This window comes from Balaenoptera ricei, chromosome 1 (assembly GCF_028023285.1).
Source record: "Balaenoptera ricei isolate mBalRic1 chromosome 1, mBalRic1.hap2, whole genome shotgun sequence".
Lineage (NCBI taxonomy): Eukaryota > Metazoa > Chordata > Mammalia > Artiodactyla > Balaenopteridae > Balaenoptera > Balaenoptera ricei.
The window spans coordinates 174,810,919-174,833,868 of NC_082639.1; the positions used below are offsets into that span (position 1 = coordinate 174,810,919).

The 22,950-nt window shown below is 37.7% G+C and overlaps 1 protein-coding gene across 1 annotated transcript in view; it reads left to right on the top strand.

Moving 5' to 3' along the window:
- Positions 1-2,141: 2,141 nt before the first annotated feature.
- RAB3GAP2 (RAB3 GTPase activating non-catalytic protein subunit 2) overlaps positions 2,142-22,950 on the top strand; it is a 91,028-nt gene continuing 70,219 nt past the window's right edge. The window contains exons 1-2 of the mRNA XM_059942260.1: positions 2,142-2,416; positions 20,635-20,696. Of these exons, the coding sequence (XP_059798243.1) occupies positions 2,302-2,416; positions 20,635-20,696 (177 nt within the window). The 5' untranslated portion in view covers positions 2,142-2,301. The remainder of the gene's footprint in view (positions 2,417-20,634; positions 20,697-22,950) is intronic.

Sequence of the window (22,950 nt, forward strand, 5' to 3'; positions counted from 1 at the left end):
CTTTTCAATACTACTTGGAAGGAAGTCAGGGACTTCACCATTGAAACCGAGCAGTAATGAAATTCAATGTCCGCCACACAAGAGATATGAATGCCTCAGGGCAGAACAAAGACCAGCTGAATCAGCCAAGGGCAGTTACTTCCACAAAATGCATTTACCTGAATAGGAACTTGAAGGGTTTTCAAGGAATGACACTGTGTCCTTTCCAAAAATATCATGTGTTCTTTAGTCACCATGTAAAACTAAGAATCTAAATTTTATTCTAGTTTGGTCTTGATGCCATATTTTACGGTTTAATCATCAGGGCTGGATGATCTGAGGAAGCACTGCATTTTTTCAGATGGAAAAAGGAAGCAGTGAAAGCTTGCCTTTTCTACAGGCTTTGATTTTAGAATTATAGCTCTCTGATGCTGAAGGAACTTTGTAGCACATCTAAACCAACCATATATTTTAGAAGTAAAGAACTGGTCCCTGTTCATCTGATAACATAGAAATTATCCTATTTTGTGAAAATCATTCTACTTTAGAAACAGGAATTAATGAAGTAGGAATCTGGGCACTTAATCACAGTTGTTATATTATTAGGACTGAGTGGGCACACAGATCTGACAGAAATGAATGCTCTGGACTTCATCTATTTGCCTTCAATTTATTTCCATCCCATTTTTCTGTTGTACAAAGTAGACGACCACTTTAGGTTTCCTTCGGAAAGCTTGTGAGTGTCTACATTTCTTTATGCTAACATTAAAATAATTCCTTTGCACAACAGAAATTAATCCATTGATCTAAGAAAGAAATGGAAAATTTTATTTGAGCCACATTTCAGTATTATAACCCGGGAAGAGCAACTCAGAAAGCTCTGAGAACTGTTCCGCCAGTTAGAAGTCCAGGCACAGTTATATAAGTGTTTTTTGAGACAGAGGACTGTACATCAAATGACATATTATTGACAGTTTACATAATCCAGATCTAAGTGCCATGTGACCCCTTACAAGATCAAGAAGGAATGTTATCTTTTTTGGTTTTTACTTTTTAGAAAAATCATTTAAATGGACTTAAAGAGTCTTCTCAGAGACACACAGATAAATTTCTTCGTTAAAAAAATGAGATAAGACACACTTTTTCAGGATGGCATTGTGACTACCTAATTGGACAATGTGTGGAAAAATACTCTAAAAAATATATAGTTCTTTGTAAAAGAAGCGGGTTGTTCTATTTACGTTATGTACACATTCCATTTATTCCTCCAGCAAATATTTATTGAGCTATGTGCCACGTCTTGTGCTATACACAGGATATAAAGGGCATGAAATGACATCCCAACCTTCAGGAGCTTATAATGAAGTCTGTTCCTGATCTTGGCAACCCTCCACCTCCACCCCAGCAAAACAAAGCAAACAAAAAACAACTAGGTGAGGTTCCCTGTTATGTTGTCGCAGCACTTTGAACTTACTTCTTTCGTTCCTGGCATTATCACAATTTGAGTTAAATAGGTGAGTAAATAATTGCTTACTACCCGTGTCAGCCACTAGAATTTTGAGCTCCATGGAACAAGTATTTCATCTCTTTTGTTCTCTGCTTTATACTCAACGCCCTTGCGCGACTGACATAGAAAAGAGGAGGAATGTATTTGTTGAATGGATGGGTGAACGAATGAATGAAAGGGGAAAATGCATGTCGAAAACATGAGTACAATACAGTATAACACGTACTACATTAGGCGTGCACAGGATGACAAGAGGATTTACAGGAGGAGCATTTAAAGCTAGGCTTGAGCGGGCTGATTTCCAGAAGGGAAATTAATCTTTTCAAATTCAGATACTTGCATGATACTGTCCCCCACTGGCCTGCCAGTAGCTTAACAGGGATTATTCTCGGAAATATCAAGATCATGCCAATAGTAGGACATCAAGAAGCTTGGTTAAATGACTCAAAGGCCGGCGCGGACAACGTCCAATTAGATCATCTCTGGCTAACAGCCAGAATGAATAAAAGGGATCAATCCCGGGTGCAAGAGCAGAACTGTGACTAAAGCCGGCTCCCAGCCTCCGCTTCGACGTTAGACCCCCGCTGGCCGCCGCTGGTCACGTGACCCGGGCCGCGGCAGCCTGGGCCGTCCCGCGCATGCGCAGTGCTCCGGGCGGCGGACCCGAGGGTGCTGACAGCTTCCGGTTTGGTTTCCCCGTCCCTGCGTGGCTAAAGCTCTTCAGGCTCCGCGGTGGCGGCTGTAGCAGCGGCGGGGTGGCGGGGGGCAGGGCGTGGTGAGGTAAGGTGAATGCCCGAACAGGGTTCCCCGGAGCCATGGCCTGCTCCATTGTCCAGTTCTGCACCTTCCAGGACCTCCAGGCCGCCCGGGACTTCCTCTTCCCTCGTCTGCGGGAGGAGACCCCCAGCTGCACCGTGAGGAGGGATCCCAGTAAGTGCCCCCGCCTCGCCGCTCCCTTCCCCGCCTCCGCGCGCGGGACCTGCTCGGCGGCGTCGGGCCTCCCACCCCCTCCACCCCTTCTACCCCGCGGCTCCTAGTTGCCCCCGCGCCGCCTCTCTTCTCTCTACGCGGATCCCTTGCCCTCCTCGTCCTGAAGCCGCCTCCGCCCGTCCTGGCTGCGTCGTTGCTGTCTTCCTCTCGCCTAAGCCACTCCGCCCTCTGGCCAAACACTGCGTCTTGCTTCATCTGGTCTCTGCCTATCCCACTTCCCCACCCCCAACTAGTTGTCTCTCCTCCATCTCCCCTCCCTCCAGCCCGGGGTCCCCTGTTACACTCTGCCTGCTCCGCGGTCGCATCCTCCTCCCCATTCCTTGCCAGCTGTCAGCGCTCTAGCCTCGTTTTGCCTCAACCCCTACGCTCCTGTATGCCTGGGACCGTGGCCTTCTGCTGCCTCCCCTTCCGATAGAGTTTATCATCGCCCACACTCTCCCTTCTTCCATCCCCTTTCCTCCCATTCACATTTAGAGAATAAGTGATTGACAAGTGAGGGACTCCTAAGGTGGCGGGTAGGCGGCTCTCAACTAAGGAAAATAACCTGTTAGGGAGTGAGAATCCGCACCAGGAACTAAAGTTACAGTAGCATGGCCATGAAAAGTTAATTTGCTTTATTGAGATGAGAAACCGTCCGCCTGTTTTTATCATCAAACAGTGTGACTTGCCCACGTAGTATAAAATCCCAAGTCTGGTTTATTGGCTACTGCATATTTCCTCAGAATTTCCTACATTTCTCCTATGGAAACGGTGTGTTCTTTTGTGTTTGATTTCTTCATATTTCCACTCTGCTACAAAGCCATATGTCCAAAGCACATTTGGCTTTGTAGTATAGTGCTTTTACTTTGTGCTATACTGGAATGGTGATGAAAGGCCCACTAAATAAACTCCTTCCCTTTTTTAAAATTTAGAAGATATCAAATCAAACCTACTTATGAATATTTACTCTGTGCCAGTCAGTAGTGCTGCAAATCAAATAAGGTTGGTGGTCTCTGCCATCTAAGAGCTTATAATTTGCTGGGACAAATAAATTAACCCCTTGTTAATTTCTATATATCTCAATACAGCGTGATTGAGATATATATATATATATATATTTATTTATTTATATGGCACTAGGGGATACTTCGTTGAATTGGAGGTACTTAGGCCTACCTTTGAAGTAGTAGTTAGATGAATAAGGGAGAGGTAATAGCATATGCAGAGGAAGGGAGGCCTGAAATGGCATTATTTAGAGAGCCAAGAAAGGCTGAATGGCTGAAGAGGAGAATATGAGGGAAAGGGTTGGGGGGGGTGAGCTGTAAAGGTAATAAGGAGCTTGATCACGAGCCTTCTGAAAGGAGTGGGATGCACCTGAAAGACATTAAGCAGAGGAATGACGTGGTCAGATTTGTACTTAATGTGATCAACAAAGTTTTTGAATACCTGTTTTGTGCTTTGACAGCAGTGTGGAGGAGAGATAGGCAGCAGGGAAATTGGTTGGGAGGCTATTCCAATAATCCATGCAAAAGTGATGCAAGCTTGAACTAAAGTAGCTTCAGCAGGACTTGAGAGCAGGAGGTAGATTAGAAAGATATTAAGGAGGTAGAATCTACAGGACCTAATGAAGATCTGGTGCTAGGGGTTGTAGCTGGTGAGGGAGAGGGAGTTGAGGATGCCTTTGGCTTTTGGCTCGGGCAAGGGTTTCTAATGAAGGGGAATGAAGGAAATAGGTTTTGGACCTTTTTCATCTTAAATGTTTGCAGTTTGTCCAGTTTTAAATGTATGCAGTGAGTCCAGTAGAACAGGTCTAAAACTTAGTAAGTATCCCTGGGCCAGAGGCATTAATTTGGGAGTTACTAGCAAAACGTGTCAGTCAGTCTCAAGGGTTATGAATATAGTGAAATGAATGCAGGACTGAAGATGTGACCATAGAGGAGCACTGAAGTTTAAGAGTCAAATAGAGATTAATGGGAAGAAGACTGAGAAAGAGTAACAGAAAGAGAAGAAACCCAGGTGAGAGTAATGCCCCAGAATTGAGAGCGGATTTGATGAAGGGAAGAGTGGTCCGCAGTTTCAAATGCAGCAGAGGTCAGCTAGGATAAGAATGGAAAAGGGCTCATTGGCTTTGGGAAGGTGGAGGTGACTGGGACCTTAGGACAGCTTCAGTGGAAGGGTTGGGGGCAGAAAGCATATTTACCAGATATTGAGGAGTTAAAAAGTGAAGTTGCCTATTTCAGGGAGCCAGGTTGTGAAGGATGGTGAACACAGGACTGTAGACAGGGGATGTAGAGCATGGACACATTTTCTCTATCCCATTCCCACTTGCCTGGTCCAGGCCACCATCTTCTCTCACCTGGGCAATGGCACTAGTCTTCTTTTAACAGGTCTTCCTGCTTCTACTTTTGGTTTCTTTTCTTTCTTTCTTTTCTATATATAATAGTTTGCATCTACTAATCCCTAACTCCCAGTCCTTTCCTTCCCCACTGCCCCCCATGGCAACCACAAGTCTGTTCTCTATATCTGTAAGTCTGTTTCTGTTTTGTAGATATGTTCATTAGTGTCATATTTTAGATTCCACATATAAGTGATGTCATGTGGTATTTGTCCTTCTCTTTCTGACTTACTTCACTTAATATGATAATTTCTAGGCCCATCCATGTTGCTACAAATGGCATTATTTCATTCTTTTTAATGGCTGAGTAATATTCCATTGTATATATAAATATATACCACATCTTCTTTATCCATTCATCTGTCAGTGGACATTTAGATTGTTTCCATGTTTTGGCTATTGTAGGTAGTGCTGCTATGAACATAGGGGTGCACGTATCTTTTCAAATTATAGTTTTGTCTGGGTAAATGCCCAGGAATGGGATTGCTGGATCATATGGCAACTCTATGTTTAGTTTTTTGAGGAACCTCCATACTGTTTTCCGTAGTGGCTGCCCCAATTTACATTCCCACCAACAGTGTAGGAGGGTTTCTTTTTCTCCACACCCTCTCCAGCATTTAGTATTTGTAGACTTTTTAATGGTTTCTTGTAATTTGTAGACATTTTAATGGTTTCTTATAGTTAGTTACCAAAAGCAGTCAGAGTGAACTTTTAAAGACATAATTTAATCATAACAGTCCTCTCTCTGTAACCCTCTTTGTCTTTCAATTGCACTTAATATAAAATCCGAAGTTCTCAAATGGCTTACAAGGCCCTTGAGGACCTGCTTCCTGCCACTTCTTGCACCTCATACTCTTCTCCCCTCATTTCTTACGCTTCAAACACACTTTTTGGTTGTTAAACCAGTCAAGCCCATTCGTGCCTGAGGCCTTTGCCCTTGCTCTTGTCCCTGCGTTGGATATTCTGTGCAGATCCTTGCGTGCTCTGTGCATCTTGTTCAAGTCTCAACATCTCAGGGAGGCCTTTTCTGACCATCTAATCTAAAACAGTCACCCCTACTCCCTTGTTCTCATTTGTTACTCGAAATCATTTCATCTTGTTTATTTTTCATCACCAAGTCTATACTGTCCAGTATGGTAGTCTCTAGCCAGAACTAGCTGTTGAAATGTGGGAAGCGCTACTGAGGAACTGAATTTTTAGTTTTAGTTAATTTTAATTAATTTAAATTTAAATAGTCAGATATGGCTAGTGGCCACCACATTGTATGGCACATTTATAAATGCTAAAAGTTAGGCACCAACAGATTGAATACTTGTCCAAGGTCACACAATGAAGGGTAGCCTTAGGCTATGAACTTGATCCAGACATTTGGGAATATAGTCATACCCCAAACATCTAGATTAATTTATAATATGCCTATGGGTTTGCAAATATGATTTAATTTATTACCCTTTTAAATAAAATTCATAGCATATGTGTGTTGGTATTATTGTGGCTACCAGCAATTCAAGTAGAAAAAAAATGGAGAAAGAACCTCTTAACCGGTGAGCCCCTTTGCCAAATCTGTATTTTACAGTTAGAATGGTGCTTTAATTTAGAAATGAAAATCAGAAAAATAGCTTGTCCTATTGTAGATGGTTTACTTGGAATTCTTGAAATGACTAGGACTACAGATTTCAGTAATCACTCCAGGCCATCTTTTACAAAACATCAGGCTTTGTAAAGAGCTCATCATTAAGAAAACCTGAACCTAAACTTTTGTGAGGGTGAAAATTTAGAGTAAAAATGAAGTTATGGTGGTGTTTGGCTTTGCTTTTCTTCACTTTATTAGTGTTGTAAATGATTACTTTATTGGGAAGTAGAAATCATGAGATCATTTTATTTAGCTTATATAGTTTTAATTTCTTATACCCGTTCATCTCTAGAGGGTATGTAAAACCAAAAAAAAAAAAAAAAAAAGAAAAGAAAACTCAATTACTTGTCATGATTTGTCCTAGGCAACTGATAATTTTGAAGACTTATCTATTAGTTTAATAATTTTTTAATTTTAATGTGGATAGCTGCCATTGACATAGTGATACCTAGTACCTGGGCACCCAGATCTCAGTACTACTCTTCTATATTTGAATTGTCAGAGAATAACAGTATGACTTTACGTTACTTTGTATCATCAATTATAAAATGAGACTGTCTTCTGTTGCTTTAAAAGAGGTCTTGAACCCTACTATTTCCCAGTGTTTACATTAGTGATAAATATTTATAATTGGTTCTACTCAATCTAGTGCTATCTATTTAGACATAAAATTTGGTCTCATACTTTGAAATTTTGGAGATGGGCAATAGTATGGGTCCCCACCTGGCCTACAGTGACATAATTTCCAGGGAGATTGGATTTCTATACCAGAGCCATCTGATATTTATAATTGAGTTAGGCAAAAGAAAGGAGAGAAGGAAGGAAGGAAAGAAAGAAAGACATGTACAGAGAGGGAGAATCAAAATATTTGGAGGTAATTTAGGTATCATAATATTGTGGATCTATTAATTTACCTAATAGTAAAATAATTTTCTGTTGCCATACTAATGAGGTAGAGCAGCTTTCCCTCTTGCCTCTTTTATCAGAAAGATAGAAGAAGATAAAGCATACAGAGAATTTACCTCAATTAAAGTCACGTTTTTGTCCAATCACTGAGAAAAGTATGCTTTTTAGGATAACCTAAAATCATGGAATCACTTTGGGATATTATAAATGGTGTAAAGTACCCACTTTTTTATACTGAGTGAAAATGCTTTCTTTTGTTTGTGACCATAGTGGCGAGAGAAAAGTAATCTGAAAGTAGAATATTTATAGGAATTTCAGAAAATTTATAGAGGTATTGGATTTCATTAGCTATTTAAAATTGGAAGAGGATCTTAGAGATAAATTTTTGTCAGTGACAAAACTGACACATGAACAGTCTAATTCCTTTATTCAGCTAATATTTATTGAGCACCTACTGTGTACAAAATAGTCTTAAAGGTAAATAAAATGGGTCCCTCTCCTAAAGGAGCGTTCAGCCAGTAAATGAGTGTTAGAGGTGTTATGCTATAATTTGACACGTGATAGTTGGAGAATGAAGGAGTGTTAGTTCACGCTGTTTAGGGGACTCAGGAAAGTCTTCACAGAGGAACTGTTATTTTCACCATGTCTTAATAGTTTAATAGAGGTCCATCAGGTGGAGAGAAAATGGTCAGGCAAGGGATGTGAAACAGCATGGGGTTCAGAAAGATGCAGACAGTAAATTCTGATGGAAGAGTGGGATATGGTGGGATAAAGCTGCAGAGATTGGCAGAGGAGTTTAGATTTTATGCAATAGCAAGGAAGTAAGAATACCTTGGGGATTACAGGGAAATTTGCTAAAGTTTACTTGGGAACAGATAGTTTTAAGCAGGTCAGCTTCCAGATGCACCTATATAAGTGCCTACTTTCCCACCCTACCTTCTCCTGTTTACTAAACAAAGGCTCACCTCTCACACATTTTAAATATTATTATAGTAAGTTGCTCCCAAGGCATTTAAGAAAACCTCCCCTTTAAGGCACCGTAAACTCCCCCATCCATCTTAACAAGAGACTTCCAAATAATTTTTGCTATTTATGTTTAATAATTATTTGTCAACATTTGTGATAATGTATGTTGTTTTTCTCAGTTATCTGCTTCTAATAATAATTGCAATAAGTCAAGTAAGAAAACTTTTAATACTTAGAGCCTTTGATCCCAAGAAAACTGCTTTTTCTCAGTTCTTATCTGTTTTTGCAGAGAAAGTTTTGGACTGATGATACATATCTGTATTACATTAGAATAGCATTCTGTGGAGGAACTGAATGGAAATAAGAATTCAAGGAGAAAAAAGGACTTATAAAATTACTCTTAGAGAAGATAATCATATTTTTTAAATGGGTGTTTGTGGGTAGTATTTCCCAGTAGTATTTAGAATCCACTGAATAAATTTAAAAGGATGATATAAATCTATATTGAAACATCCATGTTTAATATATCAGAAATTACATTTTTTGTGCAAGGGATACATATTATTGAAAAACTCTTTTGGGGTGTGTATAATCAAAAAGTTTGAAGACATTCTATAGGGCTCTCCTTCCCAATCTTTTTTTTTTTTTTCATCATAGCATGCATAAAAATGAGACCTACGCCCTGAATAGTGAAAACAATTTTGAAGAAGGAGGAAAAAGTTGGAGTACTTCTACTTCCTAATTTCAAAACATATTGCAAAGCTACAGTAATCAAAAGTGTGTGGTACTGGCATAAAGACAGACAAATAGGATAATGGAATAGAGAGCTCAGAAATAAGGCCTTGTGTATATGATCAGATGATTTTTGACAAGGTGTCAAGACCACTCAATGGGGAAAGGACAGTCTCTTCAACAAATGGTGTTGGGAAAACTGCATATCCAAATACAAAAGAATGAATTTGGACCATTATCTTATACCACATTCAAAAATTAACAAAAAATGGATTAAAGACCTAAATATAAGACCTAAAACTATAAAACTGTTAGAAGGAAACATAGGGGGAAAACTTCATGACATTGGACTTGGCAGTGAGTTTTTGGATATAACACCAAAAGCACAGGCAACAAAAGCAAAAATAGACAGATGGGACTATATCAAACTTTAAGACTTTTGTGAATCAAAGGCTGCAATCAACGAAGTGAAAAGGCAGCCTACAGAATGGGAGAAAATATTTGCAAATCATATATCTGATAAAGGATTAGTATCCACAATATATCAATACAAAGAACTCCTACAGCCCAACAACAGTAAATAACTCAAGTAAAAACCAAGCAAAAGACTGGAATAGACATTCTTCCAAACATGTTATAGAAATGGCCAGTAAGCATATGAAAAGATACTCAATATCACTAATCATGAGAATCACCAGCTTGGCTACTATTAAACAAAAACAAAACAAAACACACAAACAGAAAATAACAAGTGTTGGCAAGGATATGGAGAAATTGGAACTCTGTACACTGCTGGTAGGATTGTAAAATGGTACAACTGCTATGGAAAACATTATGGAGTTTCCTCCAAAAATAAAAAAATAGAATTACTGTATGAGCAATCCCATTTATGGGTATATATCCAAAAGAATTGAAAATAGTGTCTAGAAGAGATATTTGCACACCCATGATCATAGAGGGACATTCATAAAAGACAAAGAGTAGAAGCAACCCAAATGCCCATCGATGGATGAATGGAATGGGGTATATACATACAACGGAAAATTATTCAGCCATTAAAAAGAAGGAAATCATATCACATGCTACAACACGAATGACCTTGAGGACGTTATGCTATGTGAAATATTCGCCAGTCAAAAAAGATAAATGCATGGTTCCATTTATATGAGTTATCTAAAGTAGTTAAATTCACGGAAACAGGAAGTAGAATGGTGGTTACTAGGAACTAGGGAGAGGGAGGAAAGGGGTCTTGTTTAATGGGTTTTACAGTCTCAGATTTGCAAGATGGAAAAGTTCTAGAGATCTGTTTTATAACAGTGTGAATATACTTAACATTACTGAACTGTACACTTAAAAATGGTTACGATGATAATTTTTATGTTATGTGTTTTTAACATAATAAAAATATATAAATTAGTATGGTAGTAAAGAAATGGGTCATAAAATGTAAAACAAAGCTGTTCATGGTGGGAGGTGACCTGCTAGAGGTTCCAGTAGTCCCAGGCCCTACTTGGCTGTCCTGAGAGCTGAGAGGATCAATATCTTGGCTCACCTGTAACCCATTTGCAGTTTACTGGGAATCTCTGCTATAGGCAGAGGGTAACCATTGGTGGTTTTAAGCAAAAATATAGCATTTCAAGATTTGAGTTGCAGAGAAATGGATTTGGGGTCTCTGAAAAAGGTTGGGTAGTTCAAAGCTAGAGGTAGGTGACCATTTGGGAGATGTTCATACAAGTCCAGATCAGGGCCTTCAGAATTAAAGACAGGACTAAGGCGTTAGCAGTGGTGATGGAGTTTGAAAGTTGCTAGCTATAGCAGTGGCAACCTATGCAAAGAATTTGAGCTGAGAAACAGGATAACCAGGTTAATATTTTAAACACCTTCCTTTGTCAGCAGATAATGAATGGGAATGGTGGGTGAAAGTGGAAATAGAATGACCAGTTGGGTGGCCTTTGCAGTATCTTCCAAAAGGGGAGATAATCTTTTCCTTAGCTTGGTATTCTTCAGATGTTATTTAATGGTCTACACAGTGACAATCCTGGAACTATAAGACAGCAAGTATTTTTGAGTGACTACTATGCTAATATCATTTGGGACTTTTGAGACCCTAAATGAACTTTCCTCATGAGAGGGAATCCTTGAAACTCTACGGTGTCTGCCATGCCATATTCCTCCTTTGAAAAGAAGACCAGAAACAGTCCCTTGAACACAGATCACTTTTCTTTGTATCATGTGAGCATAAGCCTCACATATAAATTCCTCAGAAGAGAGAATCTCAGGTCAGGAGAGAGATAATTACCCATGATCACATTGCCTCTTTTTATTTTTTTTAAGTATATAAAATCAGACGTATAAGCTACCTTCTGGCTACTCACATCCCACCTTCCAAATGTTAAAACTTTAGTATTATGCTGTCCAGTATAGTAGCCACTAGCTATATGTGGCTATGTAAATTTAAGTGTAAATTAATAGAAATTAAATAAAAATTCAGTTCCTCAGTCATACTAGTTACATTTCAGTGGCCACATATACCTACCTAGTGGCTACCTAATTGGACAGCACAGATAAAGAACACCTCCATCATTACAGGAGGTTCTATTATAAAGTGCTACCTTAGTGAGAATCTTCCAGACTTTCCGCTGAGACAATAACACACACATACTGCTTGGGTATTTTATTTATCTATTTTAAATTTTATATCATGGACTCATTCTTGTAAAATGTATATTCTGGAGCTTTTTTGGTTTACTTAGTTTAATGTCAACATCTTTTCAAGCTGTATATATAACTCTATAGCATTTTTTCCTAATGTCTGTACAGTATTCCAATGAAGACTCTACCAGGTTTTAGTTAACCATTCCCCTATCAATGAACATTTAGATTATTTCCAATATTTTTGCTATAAGAAAATGCTCCAGTAAGCATCCTTATATATGCTTTTACCCATGATGCCAATATTTCTGTATGTAAATTTCTGGAATTGGAATTGCTGAATAATAGAAATTCACATTTTAATTGTTGATCATAGTTGCCAAGTAACTCTCAAAATTGGTCAGGTTCATTCCTATCCATGGTAAACAGAAGTGCCCATTTACACACTTACTTGTCATCTTTCTGTGTTATCAGTTTTTTTGACTTTTGCTCTTCTGATAAATGAAATGTGGTTCTTGTGTGATACTAAGATAATTATCAGACTTTATCTGTATTTTTTTTTAAAGCAGCAAGTAATAGCAAAATTGAGCCTGTATTGCAAGAATTTAGCTTAAATATAAGGCAAGTTTTCTCACAGGGACAATAATTGAATATTAGACTGTTCTAATAGAGGAAGGAAGGAAGGAAGGAAGATACTGAATTGGTTTTAGAATATGCAGAAATTAGCTTTGGTGAGCTGTGTTTATGTACCTTCATCCTCATTTACATTCCCTCACATTATTTTATGCTGCCTTGGATATAATAAATCAATAACACATAATTATGAAGTGGTAGGAAAGAATTATGTAAGTTCTATCTAATATACATAATATATTATTGCCCTTAGTGACTTCCTTTGAAAAATAAAATGAGTAGAAATAAGAATAGGGCATATTAAATTTCTTCAAGTCTACAGATTTGTTTTGTTTTGTTTTGTTGTTGCTTTTGTCAAGATAGGTCTAAAAGATTTCTTAGGTTTTTGAGCAAAGGAAGCATGCTTAGTTTTTAAACTTTAGAGCAGGAGGATACACTCTATTTCTGCTTAAAAATATTTTCAGTTCTGTCCTTTTGTGAATTGATTATCAGAACATTCTTCTTCTTCTGTGATACAGGAGGCCACTTATTTGACAACAGGAGTCATTAGAATTCCAGAACTGGAAGGGACCTTATAGACCTAGTCCGATTTAATCATGGTGTTTTGAAAGAAACTCCTGCTTATTGAAAATGGGATGGCCTCGTCATTTTAGACTGCTGCATATTTTTATGTGCTGAAAGGAATATGCTAATTTGAAATTTATATTCCCATTTCCATTTCCTTAGAAATAGAAAAAGATTAATAATTCTGAGGCATAGGAAATTAAGCAGCTTCTCTGTTCTTTAGTCTTTTTTTTGGCTTTGTATTGCTATGTGATGCTTTCTGTGCCTTGGCCAAGAAGAGCCAACTAAAATTTGTTGCGCCCCTTGAATTATTTACAAGTCATAGGTTCTAGAGGTTCGTGCTCTTTATAGAAACAAGTACATTATCTCTGTTTTTTTCTTGTCTTAGAAGAACGGAAATGAATTTGCTTCAGCGCTAATAAGATCTTTTCTTAGACCATGGAGATTAAGTTTTCCTTTTCCTAACGTTTAAGGATTTCAGTTTCTCATTTACTTTTTGATCTTGACATACTCATATTGGAAAAAGTAAATACTGTCAAATTAATTGCCCACTTCTAGAATTCAGTTTCCTTTCTAGCTTCAGGTTCTTGTTAAATGAAAAACCAGTACTCAGTTTATGAGGACAGACTGTTCAGAGGCAAGTCAGAATAATGTATATTTTAAATTAAATAGACCTATGGAAAGCAGAAGTTGAATTTCTCATTTAAGCTTTTGTTGGCAGAATAATTCATTCGTTGGAAATGTCCCTAAAAAAGACATCTGTAATTTTTTGATGATTGAATTACAGTGTTTCCTCTATAGTTTGAAGGTTTCAATGACTATAATTTGTCAAGTGAGAAACTGAACAGTTTTTTAATACTAGTATAATCTACTCTCCTCAGGGAAAAAATTCTCTCCAGAGGGAGTTGTAGTTCCATCTTACGAATATATTTTAAAGTCATTGGTTTTATTCACTCAGGCAAAACATTTAACTTGATAAGCGTAAGAACAAGAGTTTATGTTTATGTTACCAATTATTCTAGACAGTTCAAAATAGTCCTCTTCAGTGATAGGTATAAAAAAAAGTTACGGATTGAAAAGTCAAGTTACTAATCAATGAAGAGGTAGTTGCTTTTTGTTACTGTTACTTGTAACTTCATCTTGCTTGTTTTTATTTCTATATCATGTAAGTTGGTTGGAGATCAGCTTAGGAATTTTATTTATATAGAGAGCAAGTATGATTCAAGGTGTGGTATGAAAAAAGAGTGAAAGGTAATTTCAGCAGATGAGGTCGACTAACAAAATAATCTAAACTGGCAAACTTCTTGAAAGACTTAAATTGAATCCTCAGTGCAATCCTTGATTATCTGTGAATTTTAAGGAAAAATGGTTAAGAATGTGAAAAGAATAGAGTTTAAAGGAAACTCACCCCTCAAGAATGGTTTGCTCCCTGCTTCCCCCCCAAAAAAGTTACAGATTCAAAACTAAGCAGAACTGTCTCTTGGACTTGGAAATGCCTTTTTTTTCAGTAAGTTGAACAGGAAATGAGGTGGGAAAGCCCAGTTAAAACATGAACCTTTGAAATATTTTGCTTATAGCTGATGCTGTCCTGATGTAATGTAGTCGTAAAATGACTGCTTTAGGAGCAAACATCTGGCACATGGTCATAGCACTAAAGTAACAAGACTAGGGAATTCAGACAGAATTCAGGAATGACGTGCGTGTTCTTTTCTCTCTCTCTCTTTTTTTTTTTTTGCCTTTAAAATGGTATGGTAATTTATCTGGGGACTCAGTGTTCTTTGTAATTATTTTTTTCTAGCCTACCAAAAAATTAGGTTGAAAGTCATACTTAATTGAATGAATGTGTTGGTTTTCCTTTATTGATGCAGGATCTTTTTAAAGTAATGACACAGTGTTGTTTTGAAATGTTGAAATATACATTGTATATGTGTGTGTGTTTATAAAATAAAAAGATCCATTAATCCATATCAGGCCAACTATTTTGAACTGTATATCTAGAGGATCTTTTTTTACATAGTCAAATTCTGCCACTTAGACTTGAATTCGAACAAAAATACTCTATTTCTCCTATTCTTAATCAAAACTAAAGCTAAGAATTGTTTTTTAATTTTTTTCTTACTATCTAAAATTGAATGGAATGGAGAATTATCAAAATATATATATTTATAATTTTATATAGAAAGCTTATTTGAAAGATGGTTTTGATCTGGGATATAAAGTCTGAGTATATACAATTTATAAAACAAAGTGTTTTTGTATTTCTCTGGAAATGTAAAAGGTTTAGAATCAGCATCTGATTTGGTTACTGTATTTAAATATATTAATTTAAATCTTGATGCTTTGATCCCTATAAAGGGATATATGGGGAAGCATTTGGGTGAGACGGTCATTTTATTTATATTCTAAATGGATATAAATATTTACTTCGTACTTATAGTGTCCTTGAAGATACTTATATATGTGTGTGTGTAAGAGTTTGCACGCACACACAATATACGTATTCCCTGTCCTCCAAGGCTTAATGGTTAATTGTATCGACAAGATGTACATTTATGATAAACAAGTTAACAATGCAATAAATGACCCAACGCAGTTTATAATTAAGTTCTGAAAGAAAAATATAATCAAATGCTATGGTTTCACAAGATCATTGGTGGGTTCGAGAAAACGTCATGAAGAATTAATCCGAGTCCTGAAGGAGAAGTTGGCTTTGGAGAGGTGGAGACAAATGGGAATGCATTTTAGTTGACAAATATGGGATAGGCAAAGGCAGAGAGTAAGAATGAGGAATGGGGATGCTGTATTTGGAGAGTAATCATTTTAACAGCCATTAAGGATGTAAATGTGGCAAGCACTGTTCTTGTAACTGTATCAGTAGATACAGTTATTGACTCCATTTTGCTAAAGAGGAAGCTGAGAGGGAAGAGATTAAATCGCCCAAGGACATATGACTCTTCAGGGGTAAAGCTGGGTATCAAACCAGGCAACCTGATACCAGAGACCTAATAGTTGTTCTAGACTTGTGCTGTCTCAGACTGTAGCCAAGAGCCACATGTGCAGTGGAGCACTCGAAACACGTCTGGTCCAAATTGAGATGTGCTCTAAGTGTAAAATACGTGTCAGATCTTGAAGTCTTAGGACCAAAAAAAAACCAATGTAAAATATCTCATGAATAACTTATTATTGATTACATACTGAAATAATATTTTGGCTATATCATATTAGATAAAATGTATTATTAAAATTAATTTCACCTGTTTCTACTTTTAAACTATGGCTACTAGTCAGTTTAAAATGGCATGTGTGGCTTGCATTATATTTTTATTGGATACTGCTGCTAAAGACTGCCCGCCAGTGAGTGAAGAGTCTAACTGAAGTGAAAGAATAGAAACAAGGGTGAGGGCAGGCAAAGGAAAAAAGGAGATTTCCGATCAGATTATTAGATTGGCATTGAAATTTATCCTTGAAGCTGGTGTTCCTCAGAGCGTGATCCGTGGACAATCTGCCTCACGTTTTCAGGATGGGGTCAACCCTGAAACTTCAGTCATCCCTAATTCATTATTTTAGTCTCTTCCTTGCAGAGATTTTAAGGCTACCTAGAGAGGGGAATCTGCAGAAGAGACTGTAACTCTGGTTTTACAAAGGCAATGAACATGGATGCCATTTTCTTAATATTCTGATCAGTGTTGCTGAATTGGACTTCAGCAAAATAAAGGATACAGGCAGTTGATGACAGTGTCATTTAAAGAATTGCTTTCTGGAGATTGGATGGTTGCTACTTATTTATTTAATATATGGAGGGGAAAAAAACGCTTAAAATTACCCCATAACTTATAGCCTAGCCTTTGACTGAAGTGATTGCCACTTGGCTCATTAGGTGAACTGGGTAAATGCCAATGCCTATGTGATTTGGTGATTTGTGGGGTCTTTGGAATGTTTACATTGGACCCTGACCACCCTAAAGAAGTTGTATGTCCATACGCTATAGTACATTTTGTTAAACTGACTTACCTCTTAAGTCATACCAGAGCTTGGCACTTTCAAATTACCTTGGCCGATAGGAGATTTTGATCTATTTATTCTAAGTGACAATCATAATTGGATAACAAAAAGTAAATTAGTTTTATTTCTTCATGAGTACATAGAAATTTATAGATCTTAAGGTTTTACAGTAAATGTTCCGTATTGACATTAAACAGTGCATAGTTCTCAAATGATAGACACGTTGCTGTGATCATCCACAACCTTGATCAATGATCAGTTAAAATACACTGATGATGATGTGGATTGAAGAATACCATCCCTCATAGAACTGAATAAAATTCAGGACTGCCTGAATAAAATTCTGTACATGAACGGCAACTTTATCAGACATTCAGCAGCTATTTTTTCAGTATAAACTTCTTTTATTTTTAAAAGAATGTGCTTGATCTGCTTGCATATTTTGAGGGCATAAGAAATAACCTTGGTAAAGTGCTGAGATTCTGACACTTTTTAACAGTCGACAATAATACCTGTCAAATAGCAGCCTGCAAAACAGTATCAAAATGATTTTCAGCATAAGTCAGGAGGCAGCAAAATTTATAGCACTGGCACTGAGTAGAAATAGCCACAAGGGTAGTACCAAATTTGCAGATATTTCCGTTTTTGTTTTTTTTAATGTTTCCCATTTTTAAGTTGACTAGAATTTGGAATGCATTTTCTTACAGGATTATAAATAGAATTCTAGACCAGCCTTCAGAAACATCTTTAACCTATCTGAGTCAGTTCTGTTTCACCTTCCTTTAACCTCCGTTTGTACTATGACCTCTTTGGGAAATGTATTCCTGTGATAGCGGGAGATGCCTGATTAAATTTTCTTTCTGTCTTGTTAATAGAAATTCCCCAGTCAGAGGCATTGAGAAATGGGTAAACTGTCATGAACACAAGTATTTTGTAAAAAGAAGGTATTTCTCAAGGTCTTTCTCTTCCTGGATTGTTTTGAATTGCGCGGTAAGGAGATAACTGGGTCTCTGCAGGGGCAGGAAATCCAAATTCCTGCTGTCTTCTCTTGATCCTATGAGTCATTTGTGAATTGAGTCAGGTACTTTTTATACCAATATGGAAGAGAAATAACACATTTTTCATAGTTTTCTTTTGTACAGCATTCAACAAGGTTATGTGCACAAACTAAGCTCTTTGAAGGCTTATTTGCTTTTGTATCTCCAGCACTTAATTAGCACAGGGCCCAACACAGAAGAGATGCTGTGCTGTGTTGAATGAATGAATGAATGAATGAATGAATAAATAAATAAATGAGTAGCTGACCTTTATGAAGTACTATAAATTCTGCATGGTCTCCCAAAGATTTGTGGTAATTTGATAAATATTTTAATAGCAATTTTAACATTGAATTGTGGACTTTAGAGTGATAAGCTTTACTAGGTCTTTGCTTCTCTTACGAGAGACAGAGCATTTTCTAGACGTGTATAAATGGGATGGCCTAGTAGCCATCAGCCCACAATAAGACAGTTGTTTTTGGTGCAGTGGAAAAATTAGCAGAATAAAGAGATTGCCTAACGGAATTAGATTGCCGAAGAGCAAACTGTAACTTTCCAAGTTACAAAAAAAATTTACAGGTCTGAATATCAAGGGAATACTTCCCTTTTAAAATAATAAATATCTTGCTTTTGACCTTATTTGCAAGCCCCACTGTTTCCTAATCTCATCCTTTATAAGCCGTAGGAGTAAGTATAGCAGAATACTTGCTAGCACGGGCTTTGGAATTCAGGCAGACCTGAGTTCAAACCCCATTCCGACACTTAATCCTCTGTCATCTTGGTAGAGTTAAGTAAACGAGGTAATCTGTATTTCTCATTGTAAAAAGGGGGTGACAAAGGATCCTTGTCATGCTTATGTGAATTAGTGTCTATAACGCATTTAAGCATATAGAAATGCTGAATAATGTTAGTTGTTATGTGATAGCCTCTATCTGAAAATGGCATTTTTTGCCTCCGCCTTTGAAAAGTTCCTAGCCACTTTTTAAAGACTTACTTGAAGATGACTCCTCGCTGTATTTTTTCATCTCTCTCACTACCTCATCTGAGTTCCCATAGTAGTCGATTACAGCACTCACCATGGCTGTTACATGTTTGTTTCTCTCCTACACTAGATCACAAATTCTTTAAAGAAAAGGAGTTCATATGTTTGTATTTCTCTGTGTTTCTCCTACAGGGTTTGGCACATGGTATTTCACAGAACATGGGTTAAATTGTTTAATTGATGTGTATACGGAAATCTTCTGTAAGTTGTAAAGTGTTAATCAAATGATTAGAACTATTTTAGGACTTAATACATGCCTAGCAGTGTGCTTGGCACATTAGAAAGTAGTTATTTGGTGTTTAAGTGCCAAAGATGGGAATATTACCACAAAGCTAACTGAGCAGTGATTCCAAGTACCAGACTGTAACATTTTTTATCATCTAATATGTAATTGACTTCAGCAGCTTTTGAAACCTCGTAGGTAAGTGGACGTTCTATTTGCTTCCTTCCTGCCGTCAGCATCCTAGATAACAGGTTCAGTCGCATCTTTTAAGTTGATTCTTCCCCCAGAATTTTGAAGCTGATTGGTTTAAGTACAGTATTTTATTTATATTTTGTAGTATTTTGATAGCTAAATACTGATGACTAGCATTGAGAACTTATCACGTGTCAGGCGCTGAGGACTTCAGTGTGCTGCCTGGTTTAAACGCTCGCAGCAACCCCACTAGGTACTGTCGTTTTCCACTATGTTATGGTAAGAGAACTAAAACTTATAGATACAGGATAACTTGCTCCAGGTCACAGAGCTGGTAAGTGCTGGATCCAGGTTGTGAACCTAGGTAATCTTGATTCTGGGGCCTAAACTTATAATTAGGCAACTGCCTGCTCTTTTCACATTTTGGGGGAACTTTTTTTTTTTTTAATTTAATTTGAGGTAATACATATAAAGTATACTGTTTGTTTCAGAGTAGTTCCTTTAAAAATTATAGTTTTATTCCTTCTCTTCTGATACGATGTGAGATAAATTCAAAGATAATTATATAAAAATGAGTAACACGAGCATTGTAAGGGATCATACTATCCAAACCAATTTTGGGATTTTTAATTCCCTTTTGCAATGTTGGTTGAACATCTTATTTTATTCCAAGAGGGTGTTCTCACATATAAGAAATCACAGAGTATCAGGAAAAGGTGGTGAATAGTAGACCTGTCTGGTTTCAGAATTCAGTTTTCTTTATCTTTGATACCTTGTCTTATTAAAACACTTTTAAAGATATCCGTGTGGAATTTTAGGTGTGTTTTTGGTCACTGTGCATACTTTACTTGTCTGATGTCTTAAGTAACAAATATTTGTCATTTTAAGATTCTTTTAAAATCACATTTGCAGTTTGATTTAAATGTAAATAAACTTGATGTCCAGTATCTTAAGGTCCAAATAACCTGCACACTTTTCCATAGATCTGGAAATTCAGGTCAAATGTTTCCCGGTTATTATTACATAGAGCAAAATCCTGATCTAGTATAGTTTACCATTGTTTTCTTCCTTAATATGAACATTATATTTATATAATATTTATTATATATCAGGGGTTGATTCTATTATGTTTAGAGGAAATGTTTTTAAAATATTTTAAGCTCTATATTTCATGTAAGCACTTTTCATCTTTTTCAAAATAGGTAAATCAAACTGGGAAGATGATGGTTGGGGAGCATGGGAAGAAACAGAGCCCCAAGAACCTGTAAGTCTTTGTAAACAGGTGCATGCTTTTTGATAACGGCATTTTCCTTTTGTAGTGATGGTGACATATTTCAGTGTTAGGTTAACATTTTAAAATCTTTGTCAAGAACATTTTTGTGCTTACTTAATAGTACTTAAGTAGATGCCTCTTCTTAAGGATTTGATGACTTCATAGCTAAGTGGGCTAAATGGAGAATAGTTGTTTTAGGATTCTTTCCCCTTCATTAGTTATTCTATTAGACTCTTGCACTTACTTATTCAACATAGATTTGTTAAGTGCCCACCGTATTCTGGTTGCTGGGAGTATAGCAATGAGGAAGGTAGACGAAGCCCCTGTATATGGTAGTGTATTTTCACCTATAAGTAATAGAAAGTCTAACCTAAACCGGCTTAAGTAACAAGGACATTCATTAGCTCACATAAAAGGAAGTCAGAGATAGTATGTACGCCCAGTTAGGTTGATCAGGCAATTCAACTATGTCATCAAGGACTCAGGTTCTTTCCTTCTGTCTACTCTGCATATACCATGTTGACTTCATCCTAAAGCTTGTTCCTCTCACAGGTGTGGTGGGGCAACATGTGTCTTTATTCCTGACCAGAGGGAGAAAAAGGCCGGGGCTTTTCATGACTCTTTTCCTTGCCTTTTATCTCCTTGGCTCAGATTGGGCCAAAAACTCATTTCTGAACTAGCCACTAGCAAGATATATGAGATTTTCATCAGTCAATCACATCATTTCCTGGAGCTGGAGGATAAAAGGTTCAGCTTCTCCTGAGGCCCACGGCTGCACAGGGGAGGAGTTGACAGCTGAACAAAGTCAGGGTTTTTTATTGAGAAAGAAGAATGAACCTATATACTGGATGGGTCTTAGCATCCCTGTGCCCAGCAGCTTACACTGTAATGGGGAGAGATTTAAAAAAAAATTTCTTTTAAGATAGATTAAAAAGTATCAAATGGTGATAATAGTTACACAGAGAATTCAAATGGTGATGTGATAGCAAGTGATCATGTGACTACTGTAGATTGAGTGGTCTGGGAAGGCTTTTTGGAGGATGTGACATTTAGGCTGAGGTTTGAAAGATGACAGGCAGTCAACGAGGTGCAGGTCTGGTGAAGAGCACCTCAGGCCAGGGCAACAGCTCATGGAAACGCCCTGTGGCAGGATGGGCTTGGAGTTTGAAGGAGTGCAGAGAAGGCCAGTGTGGCTTGGTAGGATGGAGATGGCTACAAGATGGGGTTAGAGAAGCAAGAAGGCCTGATGGAAGGCTTGGCAAATTTGGAGTTTATTCTGAATGCAATAGGAAACCACACCGATCTGATTTCTCATTGTTAAAGTTCATCTTGGCTGCTACTTGGAATAGATTGAAGCAGGGAGCAAAAGTGGAAGCAGGGGAGACCAATTACGAGGCTGTTAGAGTAGTTCAGTTGAGAAACGATGGTGGCTTGCATTAAGGTGGTATTAGTGAAAATGAGCAATTGGTAGATTCGGGATAAGTTTGAGAGATAATGCTAAGACTTTCCTATGAACTGGTTGTGAGGGATGAGGGGGAAAAGAAGAAGCTAGAACTGACTTCTTTGATCTGGGGTATGGTGTGGAGTAGATTAAACATAATAAGACGTTGCTACTCCCTAAAGCTGAGTAATAGGTACCATTCTTTTTGTCAATCTTTGAAAATATCCATGATAAAAAGTCTTTTAACACACCTCCCAGATACTTGGCTTGAGCTACTGGGTGGACGGTGTGTCGTTTATGGAGTCGGGGAAGACAGATCTGGAGGAGAAATGAAAGAGCGTCACGTCATGAGCAGCAGAGCGTACTGAGTTCCTGTGGAGTTACAGCAAAGCTCCAAGGGGAGATGAAGGACAGGAGACCATTTCAGAAGACCTCAAGGAGGATTGGGATGTATTGAATAGGGTGTAATGCAGCTCAGGGACCTTGGTTGTCCCATCACCTCAGCAAACAAACACCTTGTCGCTTTCTGCTCTAGTCCCGTGTCAATATGGAGACCCGCTTATACTCTGTGTCTGCTTTTTCTAAGACTGACTGGCTTCTGCTTACTCGTGATTTAGACTTTCACAGCTTCTACTTCTGTCTTTTGTTTGTGGTTGTCTTAGATTCTTTCTTGTTTTTGTATCACCCTCAGAGCTCATGTGAGGATTTTACTGAATCTGTTCACCACCTTCCAGTGTAGGATATTTGGGAGCAGGGGACTTAGATTTATACCAGGTCACTGCACGGGACATCGGCCAACCTGGT